Here is a 26114-nt window from a genome sequence, read left to right on the forward strand (position 1 = left end):
TCCCCCCCCAGCACCCCATAGCCCCCACGATACCCCATAGCCACCCCACAGCCCCCTACAGCCCCCCATAACACCCCCATAGCACCCCATAAACCCCCCCAGCACCCCATAACCCCCCCAGCACCCCATAGCCACCCCACAGCCCCCTACAGCCCCCCATAACACCCCATAGCACCCCATAAACCCCCCCAGCACCCCATAGTCATCCCACAGCCCCCTACAGCCCCCCATAGCACCCCATAGCCCCCCATATCCCCCCATAGCACCCCATAGCACCCCATAACCCCCCCCAGCCCCCCATAGCCACCCCACAGCCCCCGCTGCCCCCCAGGATGGCCCCCGAGGTGATCCTGGCCATGGACGAGGGGCGCTACGACGGCAGGGCCGACGTCTGGGCGCTGGGCATCACCTGCATCGAGCTGGGTGCGGGGTCACGGGGGGGTCACGGGGTCAAAGGGGGTCACGGGGTCACCTGGGGGGTCACGGGGTCGTATGGGGTCATCAGGGTCGTATGGGGTCATATGGGGTGGGACGGGGTCAGGGCTGACGTCTGGGCGCTGGGTATCACCTGCATCGAGCTGGGTGCGGGGTCACGGGGTCACGGGGGGTCACGGGGTCACCTGGGGGTCACGGGGTCACAAGGGGGGTCACGGGGTCGTATGGGGTCATGGGGGTCGTATGGGGTGGGATGGGGTCAGGGCCGACGACTGGGCGCTGGGCATCACCTGCATCGAGCTGGGTGCGGGGTCACGGGGTCACGGGGGGGTCACGGGGTCACCTGGGGGTCACGGGGTCACCTGGGGTGTCATGGGGTCACATAGGGTCATCAGGGTTGTATGGGGTGGGATGGGGTCAGAGGGGGTTGTATGGGGTCATATGGGGTGGGACGGGGTCATGAGGGGTCATAGGAGGTGCTGTGGGGTCATACGGGGTCATATGGGGGTCACGGGGGGTCATATGGGGGCCATCGGGGTCATATGGGGTTATATGGGGTCATAGGGAGTGGGATGGAGTCATATGGGGTGGGGCGGGGTTATAGGGAGTCATAGGGGGTCATAGGAAGTGCTGTGGGGTCATATGGGGTCGCAGGGTCACATGAGGGGGTCACGGGGTCACATGGGGGTCACAGGGTCACATGGGGTCATCAGGGTCGTATGGGGTGGGATGGGGTCAGGGCCGACGTCTGGGCGCTGGGCATCACCTGCATCGAGCTGGGTGCGGGGTCACGGGGGGTCACGGGGTCACAGGGGGGTCACGGGGTCGGATGGGGTCATCGGGGTCGTATGGGGTCATATGGGGTGGGATGGGGTCAGAGGGGGTTGTGTGGGGTCATGTGGGGTGGGATGGGGTCATATGGGGGTCACGGGGTCATATGGGGTCACGGGGGGTCATATGGGGTCATCAGGGTCGTATGGGGTCAGGGGGTCATATGGGGTGGGATGGGGTCATATGGGGTCATATGGGGTCACGGGGGTCACATGGGGTCATCAGGGTCGTATGGGGTCTTCAGGGTCGTATGGGGTGGGACGGGGTCATATAGGGTCACGGGGGGTCACATGGGGTCATCAGGGTCGTATGGGGTCATATGGGATCATATGGGGTTGTATGGGGTCATGGGGGGTCGGATGGGGGTCACGGGGTCGGATGGGGGGTCATCGGGGTCATATGGGGTCATATGGGGTGGGGGGAGGTTCTAGGGAGTCATAGGGGGTCATAGGAGGTGCTGTGGGGTCACATGGGGTCATATGGGGGGTCACGGGGTCACGGGGGGGTCATTGGGGTCATATGGGGTGGAACGGGGTCACATGGGGTGGGACGGGGTGGGATGGGGTCAGAGGGAGTTGTGTGGGGTCATATGGGGTCATATGGGGTGCGACAGGGTCATATGGGGTCATCAGGGTCGTATGGGGCCATAGGGGATCATATGGGGTTGTACGGGGTCATATGGGGTCACGAGGGGTCACATGGGGTCATTAGGGTTGTATGGGGTCAGAGGGGGTCATATGGGGTCATAGGGGATCATATGGGGTGGGACGGGGTCATATGGGGTCACGAGGGGTCACATGGGTCATCAGGGTCGTATGGGGTCAGAGGGGGTCGTATGGGGTCATAGGGGATCATATGGGGTGGGACAGGGTCATATGGGGTCACGAGGGGTCACATGGGGTCATTAGGGTTGTATGGGGTCATAGGGGGTCGTATGGGGTCATAGGGGATCATATGGGGTGGGACAGGGTCATATGGGGTCACGAGGGGTCACATGGGGTCATTAGGGTTGTATGGGGTCATAGGGGGTCGTATGGGGTCATAGGGGATCATATGGGGTGGGACGGGGTCATGCGGGGTCATAGGAGGTGCTGTGGGGTCATATAGGGTCATATAGGGTCACGGGGGGTCGTAAGGGGGGTCATGGGGGTCATATGGGGTCATAGGGGTGACCCCATACGTCCCCGTGTGACGCTGTACAACCTGCTGTGTTCTTCTATGTGATCCTATATGACTTTACGTGTCCCTATATGTGACTCCCTGTGTCCCTATATGTGTCCCTATATGTGACCCTATACGTGTCCCTATATGTGACCCCCTGTGTCCCTATATGTGTCCCTATACGTGACCCTATACGTGTCCCTATATGTGACCCCCTGTGTCCCTATATGTGACCCTATATGTGTCCCTGTATGTAACCCTATATGTGACCCCCTGTGTCCCTATATGTGTCCCTATATGTGTCCCTATATGTGACCCCCTGTGTCCCTATATGTGTCCCTATATGTGACCCTATATGTGTCCCTATATGTGTCCCTATATGTGTCCCTATATGTAACCCTGTATGTGACCCCCTGTGACGCTATATGTGTCCCTATATGTGACCCTATATGTGTCCCTATATGTGTCCCTATATGTGACCCTATATGTGTCCCTATATGTGACCCTATACGTGTCCCTGTATGTCCCCACACGTGCCCCTATATGTGTCCCTATACGTGACCCTATATGTAATCTATACGTGCCCCTATATGTGTCCCTATATGTGTTCCTATACGTGACCCCATACGATCCTATGTCCCTATACGTGTCCCTATACGTGACCCTATACATTTTTGTGTCCCTATACGTGACCCTATACGCTCCTATGTCCCTATATGTGACCCTATACGTGTCCCTATATGTGACCCTATACGATCTTATGTCTCTATATGTGACCCTATACGTTTCTATGTCCCTATATGTGTCCCTATATGTGACCCCATACGATCCTATGTCCCTATACGTGTCCCTATACGTGACCCTATACATTTTTGTGTCCCTATACGTGACCCTATACGCTCCTATGTCCCTATATGTGACCCTATATGTGTCCCTATATGTGACCCTATACGATCTTGTGTCCCTATATGTGACCCTATACGTTTCTATGTCCCTATATGTGTCCCTATATGTGACCCTATACGTTTCTATGTCCCTATACGTGTCCCTATATGTGACCCTATACAATCCTATGTCCCTATACGTGCCCCTATACGATCCTATGTCCCTATATGTGTCCCTATATGTAACCCTATACGTTTCTATGTCCCTATATGTGTTCCTATACGTGACCCCATACGATCCTATGTCCTTATATGTCATCCTATACGATTCTATGTCCCTATATGTGACCCTATACGTTTTTATGTCCCTATACGTGCCCCCATACGCCGTCCCTCCGCCCCATTGCGTCGCTGCCCCACAGCGGAGCGGAAGCCGCCCCTGTTTGCCCTCAACGCCATGGCGGCGCTGTACCACATCGCACAGAGCTGCGCCCCACAGCTCAGGGGCGACGGATGGTGAGACCCACAGCTGCCCCATAGCTGCCCCATAGCTGCCCCATAGCCGCCCCATAGCCGCCCCATAGACACCCCATAAGTACCACATCGCACAGAGCTGCGCCCCACAGCTCAGGGGCGACGGATGGTGAGACCCACAGCTGCCCCATAGCTGCCCCATAGCTGCCCCATAGCCGCCCCATAGCCGCCCCATAGACACCCCATAAGTACCACATCGCACAGAGCTGCGCCCCACAGCTCAGGGGGGATGGATGGTGAGACCCATAACCTGCCCCATAGCTGCCCCATAGCTGCCCCATAGCTGCCCCATAGCTGCCCCATAGCCGCCCCATAGACACCCCATAAGTACCACATCGCACAGAGCTGCGCCCCACAGCTCAGGGGGGACGGATGGTGAGACCCATAACCTGCCCCATAGCTGCCCCATAGCTGCCCCATAGCCGCCCCATAGCCGCCCCATAGCTGCCCCATAGCCGCCCCATAGCCGCCCCATAGCCACCCCATAAGTACCACATCGCACAGAGCTGCGCCCCACAGCTCAGGGGGGACGGATGGTGAGACCCATAACCTGCCCCATAGCTGCCCCATAGCTGCCCCATAGCTGCCCCATAGCTGCCCCATAGCCGCCCCATAGACACCCCATAAGTACCACATCGCGCAGAGCTGCGCCCCACAGCTCAGGGGCGACGGATGGTGAGACCCATAACCTGCCCCATAGCTGCCCCATAGCTGCCCCATAGCCGCCCCATAGCCGCCCCATAGCCGCCCCATAGCTGCCCCATAGCCGCCCCATAGCCGCCCCATAGCTGCCCCATAGACACCCCATAAGTACCACATCGCACAGAGCTGCGCCCCACAGCTCAGGGGCGACGGATGGTGAGACCCATAACCTGCCCCATAGCTGCCCCATAGCCACCCCATAGCTGCCCCATAGCTGCCCCACAGCCGCCCCATAGCCGCCCCATAGACACCCCATAAGTACCACATCGCACAGAGCTGCGCCCCACAGCTCAGGGGGGACGGATGGTGAGACCCATAACCTGCCCCATAGCTGCCCCATAGCTGCCCCATAGCCGCCCCATAGCCGCCCCATAGCTGCCCCATAGCCGCCCCATAGCCGCCCCATAGCTGCCCCATAGACACCCCATAAGTACCACATCGCACAGAGCTGCGCCCCACAGCTCAGGGGCGACGGATGGTGAGACCCATAACCTGCCCCATAGCTGCCCCATAGCTGCCCCATAGCTGCCCCATAGACACCCCACAACGCCCTATAACACTCCATAGCACCCCATAGATGCCCCATAGCACCCCATATTCCCCCATAGCACCCCATAGCACCCCATAGATCCCCCATAACCCCCCATAGATCCCCATAGCACCCCATAGATCCCCCATAACACCCCATAGCACCCCATAACCCCCCATAGCACCCCATAGATCCCCCAAATCACCCCATAGATCCCCCATAGCACCCCATAGATCCCCCAAATCACCCCATAGATCCCCCATAGCACCCCATAGATCCCCCAAATCACCCCATAGCACCCCATAACCCCCCATAACACCCCATAGATCCCCCATAGCACCCCATAGATCCCCCAAATCACCCCATAGATCCTCCAAATCACCCCATAACCCCCCATAACACCCCATAGATCCCCCATAGCACCCCATAGATCCCCCAAATCACCCCATAGATCCTCCAAATCACCCCATAACCCCCCATAACACCCCATAGATCCCCCATAGCACCCCATAGCACCCCATAGATGCCCCATAGCACCCCATATTCCCCCATAGCACCCCATACATCCCCCATAGCACCCCATATATCCCCATAGCACCCCATAACCACCCCATAACCCCCCATAGCACCCCATAGATCCCCCATAGCACCCCATAGCACCCCATAGATCCCCCATAGCACCCCATAACCACCCCATAACCCCCCATAGCACCCCATAGATCCCCCATAGCACCCCATACATCCCCCATAGCACCCCATATTCCCCCATAGCACCCCATAACCACCCCATTCCTGCCCCATAGCACCTCATAGATCCCCCATAGCACCCCATAGATCCCCATAGCACCCCATAGCACCCCATAGCACCCCATAGATCCCCCATAGCACCCCATACATCCCCCATATATCCCCATAGCACCCCATATATCCCCATAGCACCCAATAACACCCCATAGCCCCCCATACCACCCCATAGATCCCCCATAGCACCCCATAGATCCCCCAGAACCCCCCATAGATCCCCCAAATCACCCCATAGCACCCCATAGCACCCCATAGATCCCCATAGCACCCCATAGATCCCCCATAGCACCCCATAACCCCCCAAATCACCCCATAGATCCCCCATAGCCCCCCATAGCACCCCATAGATCCCCCATAGCACCCCATAACCACCCCATAACCCCCCATAGCACCCCATAGATCCCCCATAACACCCCATAGCACCCCATAGATCCCCCATAACACCCCCAGTGCTGCCCCCGCCCTTCGCCCCCTGACCTTTGACCCCTGCCCTTCGCCCCCTGACCTTTGACCCCTGCCCTTTGCCCCCCCCTTGAGGTCGGCGCCGTTCCGCAGCTTCGTGCAGTGCTGCCTGCAGAGGGCGCCGCAGCGCCGGCCCCGATCCGAGCTGCTGCTGCAGGTGGGCATTATGGGATGGCGGGGGGGGGGGGCTGGGGTGGTTGTGGGGTGGTTGTGGGGGGGTTATGGGGTGGTTGTGGGGTGGTTGTGGGGTGATATGGGGTGATATGGGGCGGTTATGGGGTGATACAGGGTGGTTATGGGGTGCTGGGGGGGTTATGGGGTGGTTATGGGGTGGTTATGGGGTGGTTGTGGGGTGGTTATGGGGTGATATGGGGTGGCTATGGGGTGATATGGGGTGATATGGGGTGGTTGTGGGGTGATATGGGGTGGTTATGGGGTGATATGGGGTGGTTTGGGGTGGTTGTGGGGGGGTTATGGGGTGATATGGGGTGGTTATGGGGTGGTTATGGGGTGCTGGGGGAATATGGGGTGGTTATGGGGTGGTTGTGGGGTGCTGGGGGGGAATATGGGGCGGTTATGGGTGGTTGTGGGGTGGTTATGGGGGGGTTATGGGGTGATATGGGGCGGTTATGGGGTGATATGGGGTGCTTATGGGGTGGTTATAGGGTGGTTATGGGGTGCTGGGGGGGAATATGGGACGGTTATGGGGTGATATGGGGTGGTTTTGGGGTGATATGGGGTGGTTATGGGGTGATATGGGGTGGTTATGGGGGGCTGGAGGGGAATATGGGGTGTTATGGGGTGGTTGTGGGGTGCTGGGGGGGTTATGGGGTGGTTATGGGGTGATATGGGGCGGTTATGGGGTGATATGGGGTGCTTATGGGGTGGTTATGGGGTGGTTATGGGGTGCTGGGGGGGTTATGGGGTGGTTATGGGGTGGTTATGGGGTGGTTATGGGGCGGTTATGGGGCGGTTGTGGGGTGGTTGTGGGGTGGTTATGGGGGGCTGGGGGGGAATATGGGATGTTATGGGGTGGTTGTGGGGTGCTGGGGGGGTTATGGGGTGGTTATGGGGTGCTGGGGGAATATGGGGTGGTTATGGGGTGGTTGTGGGGTGGTTATGGGGTGCTGGGGGGGATCTATGGGGTGCTATAGGATGTTATGGGGTGCTATGGGGTGCTATGGGGGGTTATGGGGTGCTGTGGGGTGCTGTGGGGTCCCTATTGTGCTGTTGTGGGGTTGCTATGGGGTCTCTATGGGGTCCCTATGGGGTGGTTATGGGGTCACTATGGGGTCCCTATGGGGTCCCTATGGGGCGGCAGTGGGGCAGTTATGGGGTCCCTATGGGGTGGTTATGGGGTCCCAGTGGGGTCTCTATGGGGCAGCTGTGGGGTCGCTGTGGGGTTGCAGTGGAGCAGCTATGGGGCAGTTATGGGGTCCCTATGGGGCGGTTATGGGGTCACTATGGGGTCTCTATGGGGCAGCTGTGGGGTTGCTATGGGGTCCCTATGGGGCGGTTATGGGGTCGCTATGGGGCAGCTGTGGGGCAGCTGTGGGGCAGCTGTGGGGCCTCTATGGGGCAGCTATGGGGTCCGTATGGGGCAGTTATGGGGTCGCTATGGGGCGGTTATGGGGCAGCTGTGGGGTCTCTATGGGGCAGCTATGGGGTCACTATGGGGTCGCTATGGGGCAGCAATGGGGTCTCTATGGGGTCCCTATGGGGCAGCTATGGGGTCCCTATGGGGCCGTTATGGGGTCGCTATGGGGCAGCTGTGGGGTCCGTATGGGGCAGTTATGGGGTCACTATGGGGTCTCTATGGGGCGGTTATGGGGTTGCTATGGGGTGGTTATGGGGTCCCAGTGGGGTCCCTATGGGGCAGCTATGGGGTCACCATGGGGTCGCTATGGGGCAGCTGTGGGGCAGCCATGGGGCCGCAGTGGGGCTGACCCCCCGCTGACCCACAGCACGAGTTCGTGGTGGCCGAGCGGCCGCAGGGAACAATGGCGGCTCTGATCCGAAAAGCGCTGGGGGACGACGACGACGACGACGAGGTGGGGGGCGGCCCCACAAGTGGGGGTTGGGGGGCGGCCCCACAAGTGGGGGTGTGGGGCAGCCCCACAAGTGGGGTTGGGGGGCGGCCCCATAAGTGGGGTTATGGGGTGGCCCTACAAGTGGGGTTGGGGGGCGGCCCCATAAGTGGGGTTGGGGGGCGGCCATGTAAGTGGGGTTGGGGGGCGGCCCTGTAAGTGGGGTTGGGGGGCGGCCCCACAAGTGGGGGTTGGGGGGTGGCCCCATAAGTGGAGTTCGGGGTCAGCCCCATAAGTGGGGTTGTGGGGCGGCCCCATAAGTGGGGGTGTGGGGCGGCCCCATAAGTGAGGTTGGGGTCGGCCCCATAAGTGGGGTTGTGGGGTGGCCCCACAAGTGGGGTTGGGGGGCGGCCCTACAAGTGGGGTTGTGGGGCGGCCCTATAAGTGGGGTTGTGGGGCGGCCCCATAAGTGGGGTTGTGGGGCGGCCCCATAAGTGGGGGTGTGGAGCAGCCCCATAAGTGGGGTTGGGGGGTGGCCCCATAAGTGGGGGTGTGGGGCGGCCCCATAAGTGGGGGTGTGGGGTGGCCCTATAAGTGGGGGTGTGGGGTGGCCCCATAAGTGGGCTTGGGGGGCGGCCCCATAAGTGGGAGTGTGGGGTGGCCCTATAAGTGGGGGTGTGGGGCAGCCCCATAAGTGGGGTTGGGGGGTCGATCCTAAGTGGGGAATTATGGGGTTCTATGGGGCAGGGGATCTATGGGGCAGGGATCTGTGGGGCACGGATCTATGGGGCAGGGATCTGTGCGGCAGGGATCTATGGGGCACAGATCGATGGGGCAGGGATCTATGGGGCACAGATCTATGGGGCACGGATCTATGGGGCAGGGATCTGTGGGGCAGGGATCTGTGGGTCTGACCCCCTTTTCTATGGGGCAGGAGCTCCAGCAGCAGCAGGAGGACCTGGATGTGCCCCAAGAACACGTGACAACATGTGAAGGGAACACGGAACACGTGACGACACGTGAAGGGAACACGGAACACGTGACGACACGTGAAGGGAACACGGAACACGTGACGACACGTGAAGAAGAGAACACAGAACACGTGACGCACGTGGGTCACGTGACACAGGTGGGAGACGCGGAGGATGGAACACGTGAAGAACACGTGTGTGTGGAACACGCAGCAACACACGTGGAGGACGTGGAGCACGGGAAAACACACGCGGGACGCACGGAACATACGGGAACACGCATGACACACGGAGATCACGTGACCCACACCCCACACGTGACCCAGGCGGGGCACACGGAACACGGAACCGGCGCGGAACATACAGGAACACGCATGACACACGCAGGTGACGTGACACGTGTCCCAGATGCGACACGCGTGGGGCGCATGGAACACGGGACACGTGTAGAACACGCAGAAGCACACGTGACACGCGAAGAACACGTGACCCACAGCCCACACCTGACCCGTGCGGGGCACACGGAACACACAACACACATAGAACACGCAGCAGAACACGCAGGAACACACATGACAGGCGCAGCTCACGTGACACACGTGGAACACGTGACCCACACCCCTCACGTGACCCATACGGAGCACGGAACGCACACGGAACACGCAGCAACACGTGTGACAGACGCAGATCACGTGACCCACATGGAGCACCGAACGCACGCGGAACACGCAGCAACACGCGTGACAGACGCCGATCACGTGACACACGTGGAACATGTGACCCACGCCCCACACATGACCCACACGGAGCACGGAACGCACGTGGAACACGCAGCAACACGCGTGACAGACGCCGATCACGTGACCCACATGGAGCACGGAACACACGTGGAACACGCAGCAACACGCGTGACAGACGCCGATCACGTGACCCACACCCCCCACGTGAGGCCCGCAGAGCACGCGGAACACGCAGCAACACGCGTGTTCCCGGCGGATCACGTGACCCCGCCCCCGGCGCGCGCCAGCACACGCGTGTGGGTCCGTGTCGCGTGTGTTGCGTGCGCTGCTCTGCTCTTCCTGCAGGCCCCACGGATCGGCCTCGGCCTCGTGGGGCTGTGGGGCGGAGCCCAGCTGTGGGGCGGGGAGATTCCGTGGGGCAGAGCGCGGCTGTGGGGCACGGAGGTGTGGGGCAGGGCTGCGCTGTGGGGCAGGGAGATGTGGGGCAGGGTTGCGCTGTGGGGCAGGGATTCGCTATGGGGCGGGACCGTGCTATGGGGCGGGGCTCGTCTATGGGGCAGGGCGGATCTGTGGGGCAGGGCGGATCTGTGGGGCAGGGAGGCGCTGTGGGTCGCTGTGGGGCTGCTGTGGGGCAGCGCGGGGACGCTGTGGGGCGCTATGGGGCCGCTGTGGGGCGCTGCGGGGCTGCTATGGGGCGCCGTGGGGGTCCTGTGGGGCGCCGTGGGGCCGCTATGGGGCACCGTGGGGCTGCTATGGGGCAGCGTGGCGCTGCTGTGGGGCGCAGGAGGGCCGCTATGGGGCGCTATGGGGCTGCTGTGGGTCGCAGCCGGGCCGCTACGGGGCGCCGTGGGGCCGCTATGGGGCAGCGTGGCGCTGCTATGGGGCGCCGTGGCGCTGCTATGGGGCGCAGCCGGGCCGCTATGGGGCAGCGCAGCCCCGCTGTGGGGCGCCGTGGGGCCGCTGTGGGGCGCCGTGGGGCCGCTATGGGGCGCCGCGCTGCTGCTATGGGGCAGAACTGGGCCGCTGTGGGGCGCAGCGGGGCTGCTGTGGGGCGCCATCGCGCTGCTATGGGGCGCAGGAGGGCCGCTGTGGGGCACGGTGGAGGCGCTATGGGGCGCCGTGGGGCCGCTGTGGGGCAGCGCAGCGCCGCTATGGGGCGCCGTGGGGCTGCTATGGGGCAGCGTGGCGCTGCTATGGGGCGCAGGAGGGCCGCTATGGGGCGCCGTGGGGCTGCTATGGGTCGCAGCCGGGCCGCTATGGGGCACAGCGGAGGCGCTATGGGGCGCCGCGGGGCCGCTATGGGGCACAGTGGGGCTGCTATGGGGCGCCATCACGCTGCTATGGGGCGCCGTGGGGCCGCTATGGGGCAGCGCGGCCCCGCTGTGGGGCAGAATGAAGCCGCTGTGGGGCGCCGCGGGGCTGCTGTGGGGCGCCGTCACGCTGCTATGGGGCGCGGCCGGGCCGCTGTGGGGCAGCGCCGCCCCGCTATGGGGCGCGGTGGGGGCGCTGTGGGTCCTGGCCGCCCTCCGGCCCCGCGCGTCCCCCGCCGCTCTGCCCCACGGCGCCGCCGTGCTGCTGCCCGCCGCCGTGCTGCTGGCCGCCCCGTGCCTCTTCCTGCCGCTCTACCTCCTGGCGGCCGCCATCTTGGGGCGCCGGGCGCCGGAAGTGTGGGCCGCGGGAGCGGAAGCGTGGGGCGGGGCGGCGGAACGGAGGGGTGGGGGAGCGACGGAAGCGTGGAGGAGCGGCGGGGGGACGGAAGCGCGGCGCGGGACGGCGGAAGCGCGGGACGGAGCGCAGGAAGCGCCGTATAGAACGGCGGAAGCGTGGCCCAGCGGCGGGCCGGAAGTGCCGTACAGAGCGCCGGAAATGCGGCGCAGCGCTGAAACGGAAGTGCCGTACAGAACGCCGGAAGCGTGGCCAGGCAGCGCGCCGGAAGTGCCGTACAGAACACATGAAGCGTGGCTCAGCGTCGCACCGGAAGCGCCATACAGAACGCCGGAAACGCGGCGCAGCGCCACGCCGGAAGTGCCGTACAGAACACCAAAACCGCGTCGCGGCGGCGTACCGGAAGCGCTACGCGAAACGCCGGAAGCGTGGCCCGGCGGCGCGCCGGAAGCGCACTCGATGGGACCGGAAGCGTGGGCGAAGAAACCGGAAGCGTGGGGCGGAGCGCGGCGCCTATGGCTCCGGTTCCTCCTCCGCCTCCCGCCGCGCGTCTTCGCCGCTTTTTCCGCGCTGGGCTTCGCGTCGGAGCGCCGCCTTTTCCTCCTTTTCCCCCGGGCCAAACACGGCCCGGCCCGCGCCGCGCCGCGCTTCTCCTCCTCCTCTTCCTCCCCGCCGCTTCGGCTCCGTTCCCGCCTCCCCGTCCCCGCCGCCCCCCCCGGTTCTCCTCGGCCGCCGCCGGGCGTCTTGGCGCAGCTGCGGGCGCTGCTGTGGGGAGGGGTGAAGACGCTGTGGGGCGGATTCCTCCACTTATGGGGCAGCATCCCGCCGCTGTGGGGCAGGGTTTTCCACTTCTGGGGCGGGGTCCTCCCGCTGTGGGGCACGGCGCTATGGGGCAGGATGGCCCCCCTATGGGGCAGCCTGGACCCTCTATGGGGCGGAGTCCTCCACTTATGGGGCAGGCTGGGCCCTCTATGGGGCAGATACCCCCACTTATGGGGCAGATTCCCCCACTTATGGGGCAAAATCGCCCCCCTACGGGGCAGAATCCTCCACTTATGGGGCAAAATCCCCCACTTACGGGGCGGATTCCCTCACTTATGGGGCGGAATCCCCCACTTGTGGGGCGGCCCGATCCGGCAGTGGGGCGGAGGAGCCGTGAAGCGCCCCGCGTGGTTCCCCGCCCCCCGGCGCCCCCCGTCCCGCATCCCCCGCCTCGCCCCACGCCGCCCCACCGCCGCCGCCGCCCCCCTCCGCCCCACGGCGGCCGCCGCCGCCCCCAAAGTCGGGGGGGGGGAGGGGCGCCGCTCCGCTGTCCCACGAGGAGACCGTGGAGGTGAGGGGGGGGGAAGGCAGCGTTTGAGGGCGGAAGTGGCGGCTTTGGGACCGGAAGTGGCGGCTTTGAGGGCGGAAGTGGCGGCTTTGAGGGCGGAAGTGGCGGCTTTGAGGGCGGAAGTGGAGGCTTTGAGGGCGGAAGTGCCCGTTTCGGGTCGGAAATGTCCATTTTATGGGGCAGAAATGCCAACTTTGGGACCGGAAGTGGCGGCTTTGAGGGCGGAAGTGGCTGCTTTGGGGACCGGAAATGGTCGTTTCGGGTCAGAAATGTCAACGTCTGGGACCGGAAATGCCCATTTTGGGGGCAGGAATGCCGGCTTTGGGACCGGAAATGGCGGCTTTGGGACCGGAAGTGCCTGTTTTGGGGGGCAGAAATGCCCCTTTTGGGACCGGAAATGCCTGTTTTTGGGGGGCAAAATGCCCGTTTTGAGGGCGGAAGTGCCAACTTTGGGACCGGAAATGCCCATTTTTGGGGGCAAAAATACCCCTTTTGGGGACCGGAAATGCCCCTTTTGGGGGCGGAAGTGCCAACTTTGGGGTCAGGAATGTCCACTGGGGGGGGGGGGAGGAATCTCCAGTTTGGGGTCAGAAATGCCCATTTTTGGGGCAGAAAAGTGCCAACTTTGGGGGCAGAAATGCCCATTTTGGGGGCTGAGCTGACTGCTGTGGGGCAGAGACCCCCACTTGGGGGGCAGGGGGCCCCGATTTGGGGTGAGAAATGCCCATTTTGGGTCAGAAATACCAACTTTGGGGGCAGGGAGCACCGATCTGGGGTCAGAAATGCCCAATTTGGGGGCAGAAACTCCAAATTTGCAGCTGAGCTCCCTGCTATGGGGCAGAGACCCACACTTGGGGGGCAGGGACCCACACTTGGGGGGCAGAGGGCTTCGATTTGGGGCCAGAAATCCCAACTTTGGGGCCGAGTTCGCTGCTATGGGGCAGAGACCCACACTTGGGGGGCAGGGACCCACACTTGGGGGGCAGAGAGCCCCGATTTGGGGGTCAAAAATCCCAACCTGGGGCTGAAGTTGCTGCTATGGGGCGGAGAGCCACACTTGGGGGGCAGGGAGCCCCGATTTTGGGGTCAGAAATGCCGATTTGGGGTCAAAACGTCCCAAGCTGGGGGGCGGAGCTCAGCGCTATGGGGCCGGGACCCACACTTGGGGGGCGGGGACCCACACTTGGGGGGCGGAGCCACTCGGGGTGGCGGATTTGGGGCCGTTTCTGCACTTTTTTGGTATTTTGGGGGTTTTATTGTTGCTTTTTTTCCCCCAATTCTTTGGGGGGGGGGGAATAAAAGGCTCCAAAGTGATTTGTGGGGTGCGTGTGGGGCCCACGGGTGTGGGGCAGACCCATAAGTGTGGGGTGGGACCCATAGATGTGGGACCCATAAGTGGGGGGATGGGACCCATAAGTGGGGGGTGGGACCCATAAGTGGGGGTGGGGACCCATAAGTGGGGGTGGGGACCCATAAGTGGGTGTTGGGCCCATAGATGTGGGGTGAGACCCATAAGTGGGGGGTGGGACCCATAGATGTGGGGTGAGACCCATAAGTGGGGGGGGGACGGACCCATAGATATGGGGGGGGGCCCATAGATGTGGGGTGGGAACCCATAAGTGGGGACCCATAAGTGGGGTGGGGGCCCATAGATGTGGGGTGGGACCCATAAATGGGAGATGGGACCCATAAGTGGGGCTGGGGACCCATAAGTGGGTGTTGGGCCCATAGATGTGGGGTGAGACCCATAAGTGGGGGGTGGGACCCATAAGTGGGGTGGGGACTCATAGATGTGGGGTGAGACCCATAAGTGGGGGGGGGACCCATAGATGGGAGGTGGGACCCACGGATGTGGGGCAGCCCCATAGATGTGGGGTGGGACCCATAGATGTGGGGTGGGACCCATAGATGGGGGGTGGGACCCACGGATGTGGGGGGGGACCGATGGATGTGGGACGGGACCCATAAGTGGGGGGGAGACCCATAGATGTGGGGGGGGACCCATAAGTGTGGGGTGGGACCCATAGATGTGGGGCGGGACCCCCCAGCGCCCCACACACCATGGGGCAGAAGCCCTCCGCGCCCCATAGCGGGCCAATCTATGGGGCAGAACCCCCCCTGCCCCACAAGTGATCACAACCACAAACTGCTCGCTACCAGCACTACTTTATTGGGGGGCAGGGCCAGCTATGGGGCAGGGGCAGCTATGGGGCAGGGGCAGCTATGGGGCAGGGCCACCATCTGTGGGGCAGCACCATCCATGGGGCAGAGCCATGGGGCAGAGCCATCATCTGTGGGGCAGGGCCATCTATGGGGCAGCGCCATCTATGGGGCAGGGCCACCAGCTATGGGGCAGCGCCATCCATGGGGCAGAGCCACCAGCTATGGGGCAGAGCCACCAGCTATGGGGCAGCGCCATCCATGGGGCAGAGCCATCCATGGGGCAGGGCCATCTTCTATGGGGCAGCGCCATCCATGGGGCAGAGCCACCAGCTATGGGGCAGAGCCATCTTCTATGGGGCAGAGCCATCCATGGGGCAGAGCCACCAGCTATGGGGCAGTGTCATCCATGGGGCAGCGCCATCTATGGGGCAGAGCCACCAGCTATGGGGCACCGCCATCTATGGGGCAGAGCCATCCATGGGGCAGGGCCATCACCTATGGGGCAGGGCCACCAGTTACGGGGCAGCGCCATCCATGGGGCAGAGCCGCCATCTATGGGGCAGCGCCATCTATGGGGCAGGGCTGTGCTATGGGGCAGGGCTGTGCTATGGGGCAGCACCATTTATGGGGCAGCGCCATCTATGGGGCAAGGCCGCCATCTATGGAGCAGCGCCATCTATGGGGCAAGGCTGCCATCTATGGGGCAGCACCATCTATGGGGCAGCGCCATCTATGGGGCAAGGCCACCATCTATGGGGCAGAGCCATCCATGGGGCAGGGCCATCTTCTATGGGGCAGCGCCATCCATGGGGCATAGCCACCAGCTATGGGGCAGAGCCATCTTCTATGGGGCAGAGCCATCATCTATGGGGCAGAGCCATCCATGGGGCAGGGCCATCACCTATGGGGCAGGGCCATCTATGGGGCAAGGCCTCCATCTATGGGGCAGCGCCACCTATGGGGCAAGGCCACCATCTATGGGGCAGCGCCATCCATGGGGCAGAGCCACCATCTATGGGGCAGAGCCACCAACTATGGGGCAGCACCATCTATGGGGCAGCGCCATCCATGGGGCAGAGCCACCATCTATGGGGCAGAGCCACCAACTATGGGGCAGCACCATCTATGGGGCAGCGCCATCCATGGGGCAGAGCCACCATCTATGGGGCAGAGCCACCAACTATGGGGCAGCACCATCTATGGGGCAGCGCCATCCATGGGGCAGAGCCACCATCTATGGGGCAGAGCCACCAACTATGGGGCAGCACCATCTATGGGGCAGCGCCATCCATGGGGCAGAGCCACCATCTATGGGGCAGAGCCACCAACTATGGGGCAGCACCATCTATGGGGCAGAGCCATCCATGGGGCAGGGCCATCACCTATGGGGCAGGGCCACCAGCTATGGGGCAGGGCCAGCAGTTACGGGGCAGCGCCATCCATGGGGCAGAGCCGCCATCTATGGGGCAGCGCCAGCTATGGGGCAGGGCCATCATCTATGGGGCAGCACCATCTATGGGGCAGCGCCATCTATGGGGCAGCGCCATCTATGGGGCAAGGCCGCCATCTATGGGGCAGCGCCATCTATGGGGCAAGGCTGCCATCTATGGGGCAGCGCCATCTATGGGGCAGGGCTGTGCTATGGGGCAGCACCATCTATGGGGCAGCGCCATCTATGGGGCAGGGCTGTGCTATGGGGCAGGGCCATCATCTATGGGGCAGGGCTGTGCTATGGGGCAGGGCCATCTATGGGGCAGGGCGGTCTATGGGGCAGGGTGGTCTATGGGGCAGAGCTGTGGGTCAGTAGTTGGAGGAGCGCTCCTGTTGTCTGTAGGCCCCACGGCGAAGGTAACCGCCGTCCCCCTTCCGGTAGCCGTCCTTCTGATCTGTGGGGCACAGAAACACTTATGGGGCACAGCGGCACTTATGGGGCAGCTATGGGGCAGAGCGGCACTTATGGGACCAGCTATAGGGCGCTTATGGGGCAGCGAAGAACTTATGGGGCAGCTTTGGGGCAGCCATGGTGCAAGGAAGCACTTATGGGGCAGCTATGGGGCAGAGAAATATGGGGCAGCTATGGGGCAGAGAAACACTTATGGGGCAGAGCAACACTTATGGGGCAGCTATAGGGCAGTTATGGGGCACGTATGGGGCAGCCACGGTGCAAGGAAGCACTTATGGGGCAGCTATGGGGCAGAGAGGCACTTATGGGGCAGCTATGGGCTACCTATGAGGCTATCTAAAGGCAATCTATGGGGCAGCCATGGGGCAGCCAGGGGCTATGGGGCAACCATGGGCATCTATGGGGCAGCTATGGGCTATCTATGGGCTATGGGGCTATCTATGGGGCAGCTATGGGGCAGCCGTGGGGCAGCCATGGGGCAGCTATGGGCTACCTATGGGGCTACCTATGGGGCAGCCATGGGCTATGGGTCAGCCATGGACTATCTATAGGCTACCTATGGGCTATCTATGGGCTATGGGGCTACCTATGGGGCAGCTATGGGGCAGCCATGGGCTACCTATGGGCTATCCATGGGCTATGGGGCAGGCGTGGGGCAGGCGTGGGCTATCTATGGGCTACCTATGGGGCATCTATGGGGCAGGCGTGGGGCAGCTATGGGGTATCTATGGGGTATCTATGGGGCAGCCATGGGCTATCTATAGGCTATCTAGGGGCTACCTATGGGCTATCCATGGGCTATGGGGCAGGCATGGGGCATCTATGGGGCAGGCGTGGGCTATCTATGGGCTACCTATGGGGCCGCTATGGGGCCGCTATGGGGCAGCCATGGGCTATCTATGGGCTATCTATGGGCTATGGGGCAGCCATGGGCTATCTATGGGCTACCTATGGACTACCTATGGGGCAGGCATGGGCTATCTATGGGCTACCTATGGGGCCGCTATGGGGCCGCTATGGGGCCGCTATGGGGCAGCTATGGGGCAGCCATGGGCTATCTATAGGCTACCTATGGGCTATCTATGGGCTATGTGGCAGGCGTGGGCTATGTATGGGCTACCTATGGGGCAGCTATGGGGCAGCTATGGGCTATCTATGGGCTATCTATGGGCTATGGGGCAGGCATGGGCTATCTATGGGCTACCTATGGGCTATGGGGCAGGCATGGGCTATCTATGGGCTACCTATGGGGCAGCTATGGGGCCGCTATGGGGCCGCTATGGGGCAGCCATGGGCTATCTATGGGCTACCTATGGAGCATCTATGGGGCAACTATGGGGCAACTATGGACTATCTATGGGCTATGGGGCAGCCATGGGCTACCTATGGGCTACCTATGGGGCATCTATGGGGCAACTATGGGGCAACTATGGACTATCTATGGGCTATCTATGGGCTATGGGGCAGGCATGGGGCATCTATGGGGCAGCCATGGGCTACCTATGGGCTACCTATGGGGCATCTATGGGGCAACTATGGACTATCTATGGGCTATCTATGGGCTATCCATGGGCTATGGGGCAGGCATGGGGCATCTATGGGGCAGCCATGGACTACCTATGGACTACCTATGGGGCAGCCATGGGCTATCTATGGGCTACCTATGGGGCAGCTATGGGGCCGCTATGGGGCCGCTATGGGGCAGCCATGGGCTATCTATGGGCTACCTATGGGGCCGCTATGGGGCAGCTATGGGGCAGCCATGGGCTACCTATGGACTACCTATGGGGCAGCCATGGGCCATCTATAGGCTACCTATGGGCTATCTATGGGCTACCTATGGGGCCGCTATGGGGCCGCTATGGGGCCGACCTCGGAAGTAGCCGCCGAAGGAGCCCTGCTTGTGGTCCAGCACGCGCTCGTTGTTCTCCACCAGCGCGCCCAGCTTCTCGGCCAGCTGCAGCGCCAGGTTCTGCTGCGCCGTCGGCTCCGTGCGGTGCATCATCACCGTCTGCGTCGGCTGGTCCAGCGACGCCTGCGGGGCGACAGCACTGGCACCACGGGGACACACAGGGACCATGGGGACACAGAGGGACCCACAGGGACCCATAGGGACCCATAGGGAGCCATTGGGAGCCATTGGGAGCCATAGGGACACACTGGGACCACGGGGACACAGAGGGACCACGGGGAGCCACAGGGACCCATAGGGAGCCATAGGGACCCATAGGGACCATTGGGACACACTGGGACCACGGGGACACAGAGGGACCCATAGGGACACAATGGGAGCCATAGGGACCCATAGGGACCCATAGGGACACACCGGGAGCCATAGGGAGCCATAGGGACACACTGGGACCACGGGGACCCACCGGGAGCCATAGGGACACACAGGGACCCATAGGGACCCATAGGGACACAATGGGAGCCATAGGGACCCATAGGGACACACTGGGACCACGGGGACCCACCGGGAGCCATAGGGAGCCATTGGGACCCATAGGGACACACTGGGACCCACCGGGAGCCATAGGGACCCATAGGAACACAATGGGAGCCATAGGGAGCCATAAGGACCCATTGGGACACACTGGGACACAGAGATCCATTGGGACCCATAGGGACACACTGGGACCCACTGGGACCCACCGGGAGCCATAGGGACCCATACGGACCCATTGGGACCCATAGGGACACACTGGGACCACGGGGACACAGAGGGACCCATTGGGACCCATAGGGACCCATTACAACCCATAGAGACCCACCAGGAGCCATAGGGACCCATAGGGACACACAGGGACCCACAGGGACCCACTGGGACCCACCAGGAGCCATAGGGACCCATAGGGACCCATAGGGACACAGAGATCCATTGGGACCCATAGGGACCCATAGGGACACACTGGGACCCACGGGGACCCAGAGATCCATTGGGACCCATAGGGACCCATAGGGACACACTGGGACCCACGGGGACCCAGAGATCCATTGGGACCCATAGGGACCCATTGGGACACACTGGGAGCCATAGAGAACCATAGGGACCCATAGGGACCATAGGGACACACTGGGACCCACTGGAGCCATAGGGAGCCATAGGGACCCATTACGACCCATAGAGACCCACTGGGAGCCATAGGGAGCCATAGGGACCCATAGGGACACACTGGGACCACGGGGACACACTGGGACCCACCGGGAGCCATACGGAGCCATAGGGACCCATAGGGACACACCGGGAGCCATAGGGAGCCATAGGGACACACTGGGACCACGGGGACCCACCGGGAGCCATAGGGACCCATAGGGACCCATAGGGACCCATAGGGACACACCGGGAGCCATAGGGACCATAGGGAGCCATAGGGACACACTGGGACCACGGGGACCCACCGGGAGCCATAGGGACCCATAGGGACCCATAGGGACCCATAGGGACCCATAGGGACCATTGGGACACACTGGGACTACGGGGACCCACTGGGACCCACCGGGAGCCATAGGGACCCATAGGGACCCATAGGGACACAATGGGACCAACCAGGACACACTGGGACCCACCAGGAGCCATACGGAGCCATAGGGACCCATAGGGACACAATGGAAGCCATAGGGACCATAGGGACACACTGGGACCCATAGAGACCCACCGGGAGCCATACGGACCCATAGGGACCCATAGGGACCCACTGGGACCCATTGGGACCATAGGGACACACTGGGACCCATAGGGACCCACCGGGACCCACGGGGACCCACCGGGACCCACTGGAGCCATAGGGAGCCATAGGGAGCCATTGGGACCCATTGGGACCCACTGGGACCCATAGAGATCCATTGGGACCCATAGGGACACACTGGGACCCATAGGTACCTATAGGGACCCATAGAGATCCACTGAGACCCACTGGGACCCATAGAGAACCATAGGGACCCACTGGGACCCACAGAGATCCATTGGGACCCACAGGGACCCATAGGTCCCCACTGGGACCCATAGGGACACACCGGGATCCATAGAGACCCATAGGGACCCATAGGGACCCACTGGGACCCATAGAGATCCATTGGGACCCATAGGGACCCATAGGGATCTACTGGGACCCATAGAGACCCACAGAGCCCCATAGAGACCCCAGCCCCCACACAGACCCCATAGCGACCCATAGAGACCCCACAGCGACCCACAGAAACCCCACAGCGACCCAGAGACCCCAGAACAACACTCAGATCCCATAGAGCCCCATAGAAACCCTACAGAGCCCCATAGAGACCCCACAGTGACCCATAGAGACCCCATAGCGACCCACAGAAACCCCACAGCGACCCATAGAGACCCCATAGCGACCCAGAGACCCCATAACAACCCCCAGATCCCATAGAGCCCCATAGAAACCCTACAGAGCCCCATAGAGACCCCATAGCGACCCCCAACCCCCCCACAGTGACCCATAGAGACCCCACAGTGACCCACAGAAACCCCACAGAGACCCCATAGCGACCCCCAGCCCCCACAGAGACCCATAGAAACCCTATACAGCCCCATAGAGACCCCATAGCGACCCCCAACCCCCCACAGTGACCCATAGAGACCCCATAGTGACCCCCAGACCCCCATAACCACCCACAGAGACCCCATAGCGACTCCCAGACTCCCCATAAAGACCCCATAGAAACCCTATACAGCCCCATAGAGACCCTATAGAGCCCCATAGAGACCCCATAGAAACCCTATAGAGCCCCATAGAGACCCCATAGCGACCCCCAACCCCCCCACAGAGACCCCATAAGGACCCCCAACCCCCCCCCCCCCGCCCCACGCACCATGAGCTCCTCGTTAATGATCATCTTGCTAATGATGCTGTGCACTGTGGGCAGGTCCAGCTGGAACATGGCTGCCAGGATCTCCATGCTGTGGGGTGGGAGGGGTCAGTGTGGGGCTGGAGGACCTCGCAGTGGGGCTGGAGGACCTGGAAGTGGGGCTGGAGGACCTGGAAAGGGGGACTTGAGGACCTGGAAAGGGGGGCTGGAGGACCTGGAAAGTGGGGCTGGAGGACCTGGAAGTGGGGCTGGAGGACCTAAAAGGGGGGCTGGAGGACCTGGAAAGGGGGGCTGGAGGACCTGGAAGTGGGGCTGGAGGACCTGGAAAGGGGGGCTGGAGGACCTCGCAGTGGGGCTGGAGGACCTGGAAGTGGGGGGCTGGAGGACCTCGCGGTGGGGCTGGAGGACCTCAAAGTGGGGCTGGAGGACCTGGAATTCGGGGCTGGAGGACCTGGGAAGTGGGGCTGGAGGACCTCAAAGGGGACCAGGAGGACCTGGAAGTGGGGCTGGAGGACCTGGGAAGTGGGGCTGGAGGACCTCAAAGGGGACCAGGAGGACCTGGAAGTGGGGCTGGAGGACCTCAAAGTGGGGCTGGAGGACCTGGAAGTGGGGCTGGAGGACCTGGAAAGGGGGGCTGGAGGACCTGGAAAGGGGGGCTGGAGGACCTGGAAGGGGGGCTGGAGGACCTGGAAGTGGGGCTGGAGGACCTCGCAGTGGGGCTGGAGGACCTCGCAGTGGGGCTGGAGGACCTCGCAGTGGGGCGGGGGGGTCAGTGTGGGGCAGCTGTGGGGTCTCTCACTTGTGGGGCAGCTCTGGCGTCTCACGGAGTCTCCCTCACTTGTGGGGCAGTTCTGGGATCTCTATGGGTCTCTATGGGGCAGTTATGGGGCCTTTATGGGGTCGCTGTAGGGCAGCTATGGGGCAGTTATGGGGCAGCCGTGGGGCAGCTATAGGGTCACTATGGGGCAGCCGTGGGGCAGCCGTGGGGCAGCCATAGGGCAGCCGTGGGGCAGCCGTGGGGCAGCCGTGGGGCAGCTGCGGGGTCGCTATGGGGCAGCCGTGGGGCAGCTATGGGGTCACTATGGGGCAGCCGTGGGGCAGCCGTGGGGCAGCCGTGGGGCAGCCGTGGGGCAGCTATGGGGCAGCCGTGGGGCAGCTATGGGGCAGCCGTGGGGCAGCCGTGGGGCAGCCGTGGGGCAGCCGTGGGGCAGTTATGGGGCAGCTGTGGGGCAGCTGTGGGGCAGCAGTGGGGCAGCAGTGGGGCAGCAGTGGGGCAGCCGTGGGGCAGCTGTGGGGCAGCTATGGGGCAGCTGTGGGGCAGGCGCACCTGATGGAGTCGTAGACGCTGCTGTACGTGAACAGGTAGGTCCTCAGCGACTCCTCCTGGATCTTCCTGCAGGGCGCCCGCGTCAGCACCAACCGCCGCCCCACTGCGCCCCATAGCCGCCCCATAACTGCCCCATAACTGCCCCATAGCCGCCCCATAACTGCCCTATAACCGCCCCACAACCGCCGCCCCACTGCGCCCCATAGCCGCCCCATAGCCGCCCCATAACTGCCCCATAGCCACCCCATAACTGCCCCATAGCCACCCCATAACCGCCCCATAACTGCCCCATAACCACCCCATTGCCGCCCCATACCCCCCCATACCCCCCCCATTCCCACCCCATAACACCCCATATCCCCCCATATGCCCCCGTAGCCCCCCATTCCCACCCCATATCCCCCCTTATCCCCCTATCACCACCCATTCCTACCCCATAACACCCCATAACCCCCCATTCCCACCCCATAACCCCCCAACACTCCCCCTTACCCCCCCATAACACCTCATATCCCCCATTCCCACCCCATATCCCCCCTTATCTCCCCTTATTCACCCCTTATCCCCCTATATCCCCCCATTCCCACCCCCATAACACCCCATATCCCCCCATATGCCCCCATTCCCACCCCATATCCCCCCTTATCCCTCCATATCCACCCCATATCCCCCCTTATCCTCCCCATTCCAACCCCAAATCCCCCCATATCCCCCCTTATCCCCCCATTCCCACCCCATATCCCCCCTTACCCCCCATTCCCACCCCATAACACCCCATATCCCCCCTTATCACCCCATATCCCCCCATATCCCCCCATTCCCACCCCATATCCCCCCATAACCCCCCCATATCCCCCCAGCCCCCTACCTGACGACACGGCGCGCACTTTGTCGGCCTCGGGGAACAGATCCCACACCTTGCCTATAACCCCCCTGACCCCCCCATAACCCCCCTTATCCCCTCTTATCCCCCCATATCCACCCCATACCCCCCCATAACCCCCATTCCCACCCAATAACACCCCATATCCCCCCATATCCACCCCATATCCCCCCTTATCCCCCCATATCCACCCCATATCCCCCCCTATTCCCCCATATCCACCCCATATTCCCCTTATCCACCCCATATCCCCCCTTATCCCTCCATATCCACCCCATATTCCCCCTTATCCACCCCATATCCCCCCATATCCCTCCATATCCACCCATTCCCACCCCATATCCCCCCATAATCCCCCATAACACCCCATATCCCCCCCCATAACCCCCCCATATGCCCCCATATCCCCCCATATGCCCCCATACCCCCCCTGCCCCCTACCTGACGAGCATGGCGCGCGCTTTGTCGGCCTCGGGGAACAGATCCCACACCTTGCCCCCCATAACCCCCCATATCCACCCCATATCCCCCCATAACCCCCATTCCCACCCCATAACACCCCATATCCCCCCTTATCCACCCCATATCCCCCCATAACCCCCCCTTACCACCCCATATGCCCCCATATCCCCCCATTCCCACCCCATATCCCCCCATACCTTCCTATAACCCCCCATTCCCACCCCATATCCCCCCATATCCCCCCTTATCCCCCTGATTCCCACCCCATACCCCCCCATAACCCCCCCATACCCCCCCAGCCCCGTACCTGACGAGCATGGCGCGCACTTTGTCGGCCTCGGGGAACAGATCCCACACCTTTCCGTTCATCTTCTCGTTGACGATGAAGCGATGGCAGCTCCGCCAGTCGCCCGTCTTCATCGCCTTCGAGGCCGCCACCACGTGCTCCCGCATCGACTCGGGGGGGCCTGGGGGGCAGGGATGGGGCGGCCCCATAGGGTGAGAGATGGGGCGGCCCCATAGGGTGAGGGGGTTGGGGAGACCCATAGCGTCAGGTGTGGGGAGGCCCCATAGGGTGAGAGATGGGGCGGCCCCATAGGGTGAGGGGGTTGGGGAGACCCATAGGGTGAGATATGGGGCGGCCCCTTAGGCTCAGGTGTGGGGCGGCCCCATAGAGCAAGAAGCGGATTTCTATAGAACTCTATGGTATCTCTAGGAGACCTCCAAGAACTCTATGGCATCTCCATGGTCTCTCTATGGGAAACTCTATGGTCCCTCCATGGAACTCTATGGTCCCTCCGCAGAACTCTATGGTACCTCCACAGAACTCTATGGTACCTCCACAGAACTCTATGGGAAACTCTATGATACCTCAATAGAACTCTATGGCACCTCTATGCCCCATCTATGGGCTATCTATGGGGCAGCTATGGGGCAGCTATGAGGTCTGCATGGATCCCTATGGGGTCTTTATGGGGTCTCTATAGATCTCTATGGATCACTGTGGGTCTCTATGGGGTCTCTATGGTATATCTGTCATACCTCCACAGAACTCTATGGTACCTCCGCAGAACTCTATGGTACCTCCACAGAACTCTATGGTCCCTCCACAGAACTCTATGGTACCTCCACGGTCTCTCTATGGGAAACTCTATGATACCTCAATAGAACTCTATGGCACCTCTATGCCCCATCTATGGGCTATCTATGGGGCAGCTATGGGGCAGCTATGGGGCAGCCATGGGGCAGCCATGGGGCAGCCATGGGGCAGGCCGTACCCAGCAGGGGCTGCCTCTCCCCGACCCGCAGCTGGTGGTGGAACTGCTTGCTGTGGGGCAGCTATGGGGCTGATGTCTGCCCCACAGATCATCTTCTATGGGTCTCTATGGGGTGTCTATGGTATACCTGTCATACCTCCACAGAACTCTATGGTACCTCCGCAGAACTCTATGGTACCTCCGCAGAACTCTATGGT

At 62.2% G+C, this 26114-nt stretch overlaps 3 protein-coding genes across 14 annotated transcripts in view; 1 reads left to right on the forward strand and 2 right to left on the reverse strand.

The window, feature by feature from the left end:
• Positions 1-14319, forward strand: part of TAOK2 (TAO kinase 2) — a 29008-nt gene extending 14689 nt beyond the window's left edge. For 4 of the 9 annotated variants that reach the window (XM_090130376.1, XM_090130374.1, XM_090130380.1 and 1 more), the window contains 5 exons: positions 332-423; positions 3734-3827; positions 6418-6499; positions 8307-8393; positions 9304-14319. In XM_090130376.1, the coding sequence (XP_089986502.1) occupies positions 332-423; positions 3734-3827; positions 6418-6499; positions 8307-8393; positions 9304-13737 (4789 nt within the window). In that variant the 3' untranslated portion in view covers positions 13738-14319. Of the gene's footprint in view, positions 1-331; positions 424-445; positions 1216-3733; positions 4082-6417; positions 6500-8306; positions 8394-9303 lie in introns of those variants that run through there. The other 5 variants (XM_090130377.1, XM_090130379.1, XM_090130375.1 and 2 more) reach the window with 5 other exon arrangements.
• LOC149913245 (uncharacterized) lies at positions 14162-15182 on the reverse strand. The gene has a single exon (XM_090130333.1). It carries the CDS (start codon positions 15161-15163, stop codon positions 14162-14164), a length of 1002 nt encoding a protein of 333 aa, XP_089986459.1. The 5' UTR covers positions 15164-15182.
• A 43-nt stretch (positions 15183-15225) lies between these two features.
• The window catches only part of LOC116241591 (eukaryotic translation initiation factor 3 subunit C-like), a 50324-nt gene continuing 39435 nt past the window's right edge, over positions 15226-26114 (reverse strand). For all 4 annotated transcript variants that reach the window (XM_090130385.1, XM_090130384.1, XM_090130387.1 and 1 more), the window contains 5 exons: positions 24948-25107; positions 23296-23361; positions 21972-22059; positions 19014-19176; positions 15226-17124 (listed from right to left, as the gene is read on the reverse strand). In XM_090130385.1, coding sequence (XP_089986511.1) covers positions 17039-17124; positions 19014-19176; positions 21972-22059; positions 23296-23361; positions 24948-25107 — 563 coding nt within the window. In that variant the 3' untranslated portion in view covers positions 15226-17038. The remainder of the gene's footprint in view (positions 17125-19013; positions 19177-21971; positions 22060-23295; positions 23362-24947; positions 25108-26114) is intronic.

The sequence above is a fragment of the Phasianus colchicus genome, chromosome 40 (assembly GCF_987193195.1).
Source record: "Phasianus colchicus chromosome 40, bPhaCol1.hap1.1, whole genome shotgun sequence".
Classification (NCBI taxonomy): domain Eukaryota; kingdom Metazoa; phylum Chordata; class Aves; order Galliformes; family Phasianidae; genus Phasianus; species Phasianus colchicus.

Coding starts and splice junctions, on each gene's coding strand:
- LOC149913245 (XM_090130333.1), bottom strand. CDS start 15,163: ATGGGGCGCGGAGGGCTTCTGCCCCATGGTGTGTGGGGCGCTGGGGGG.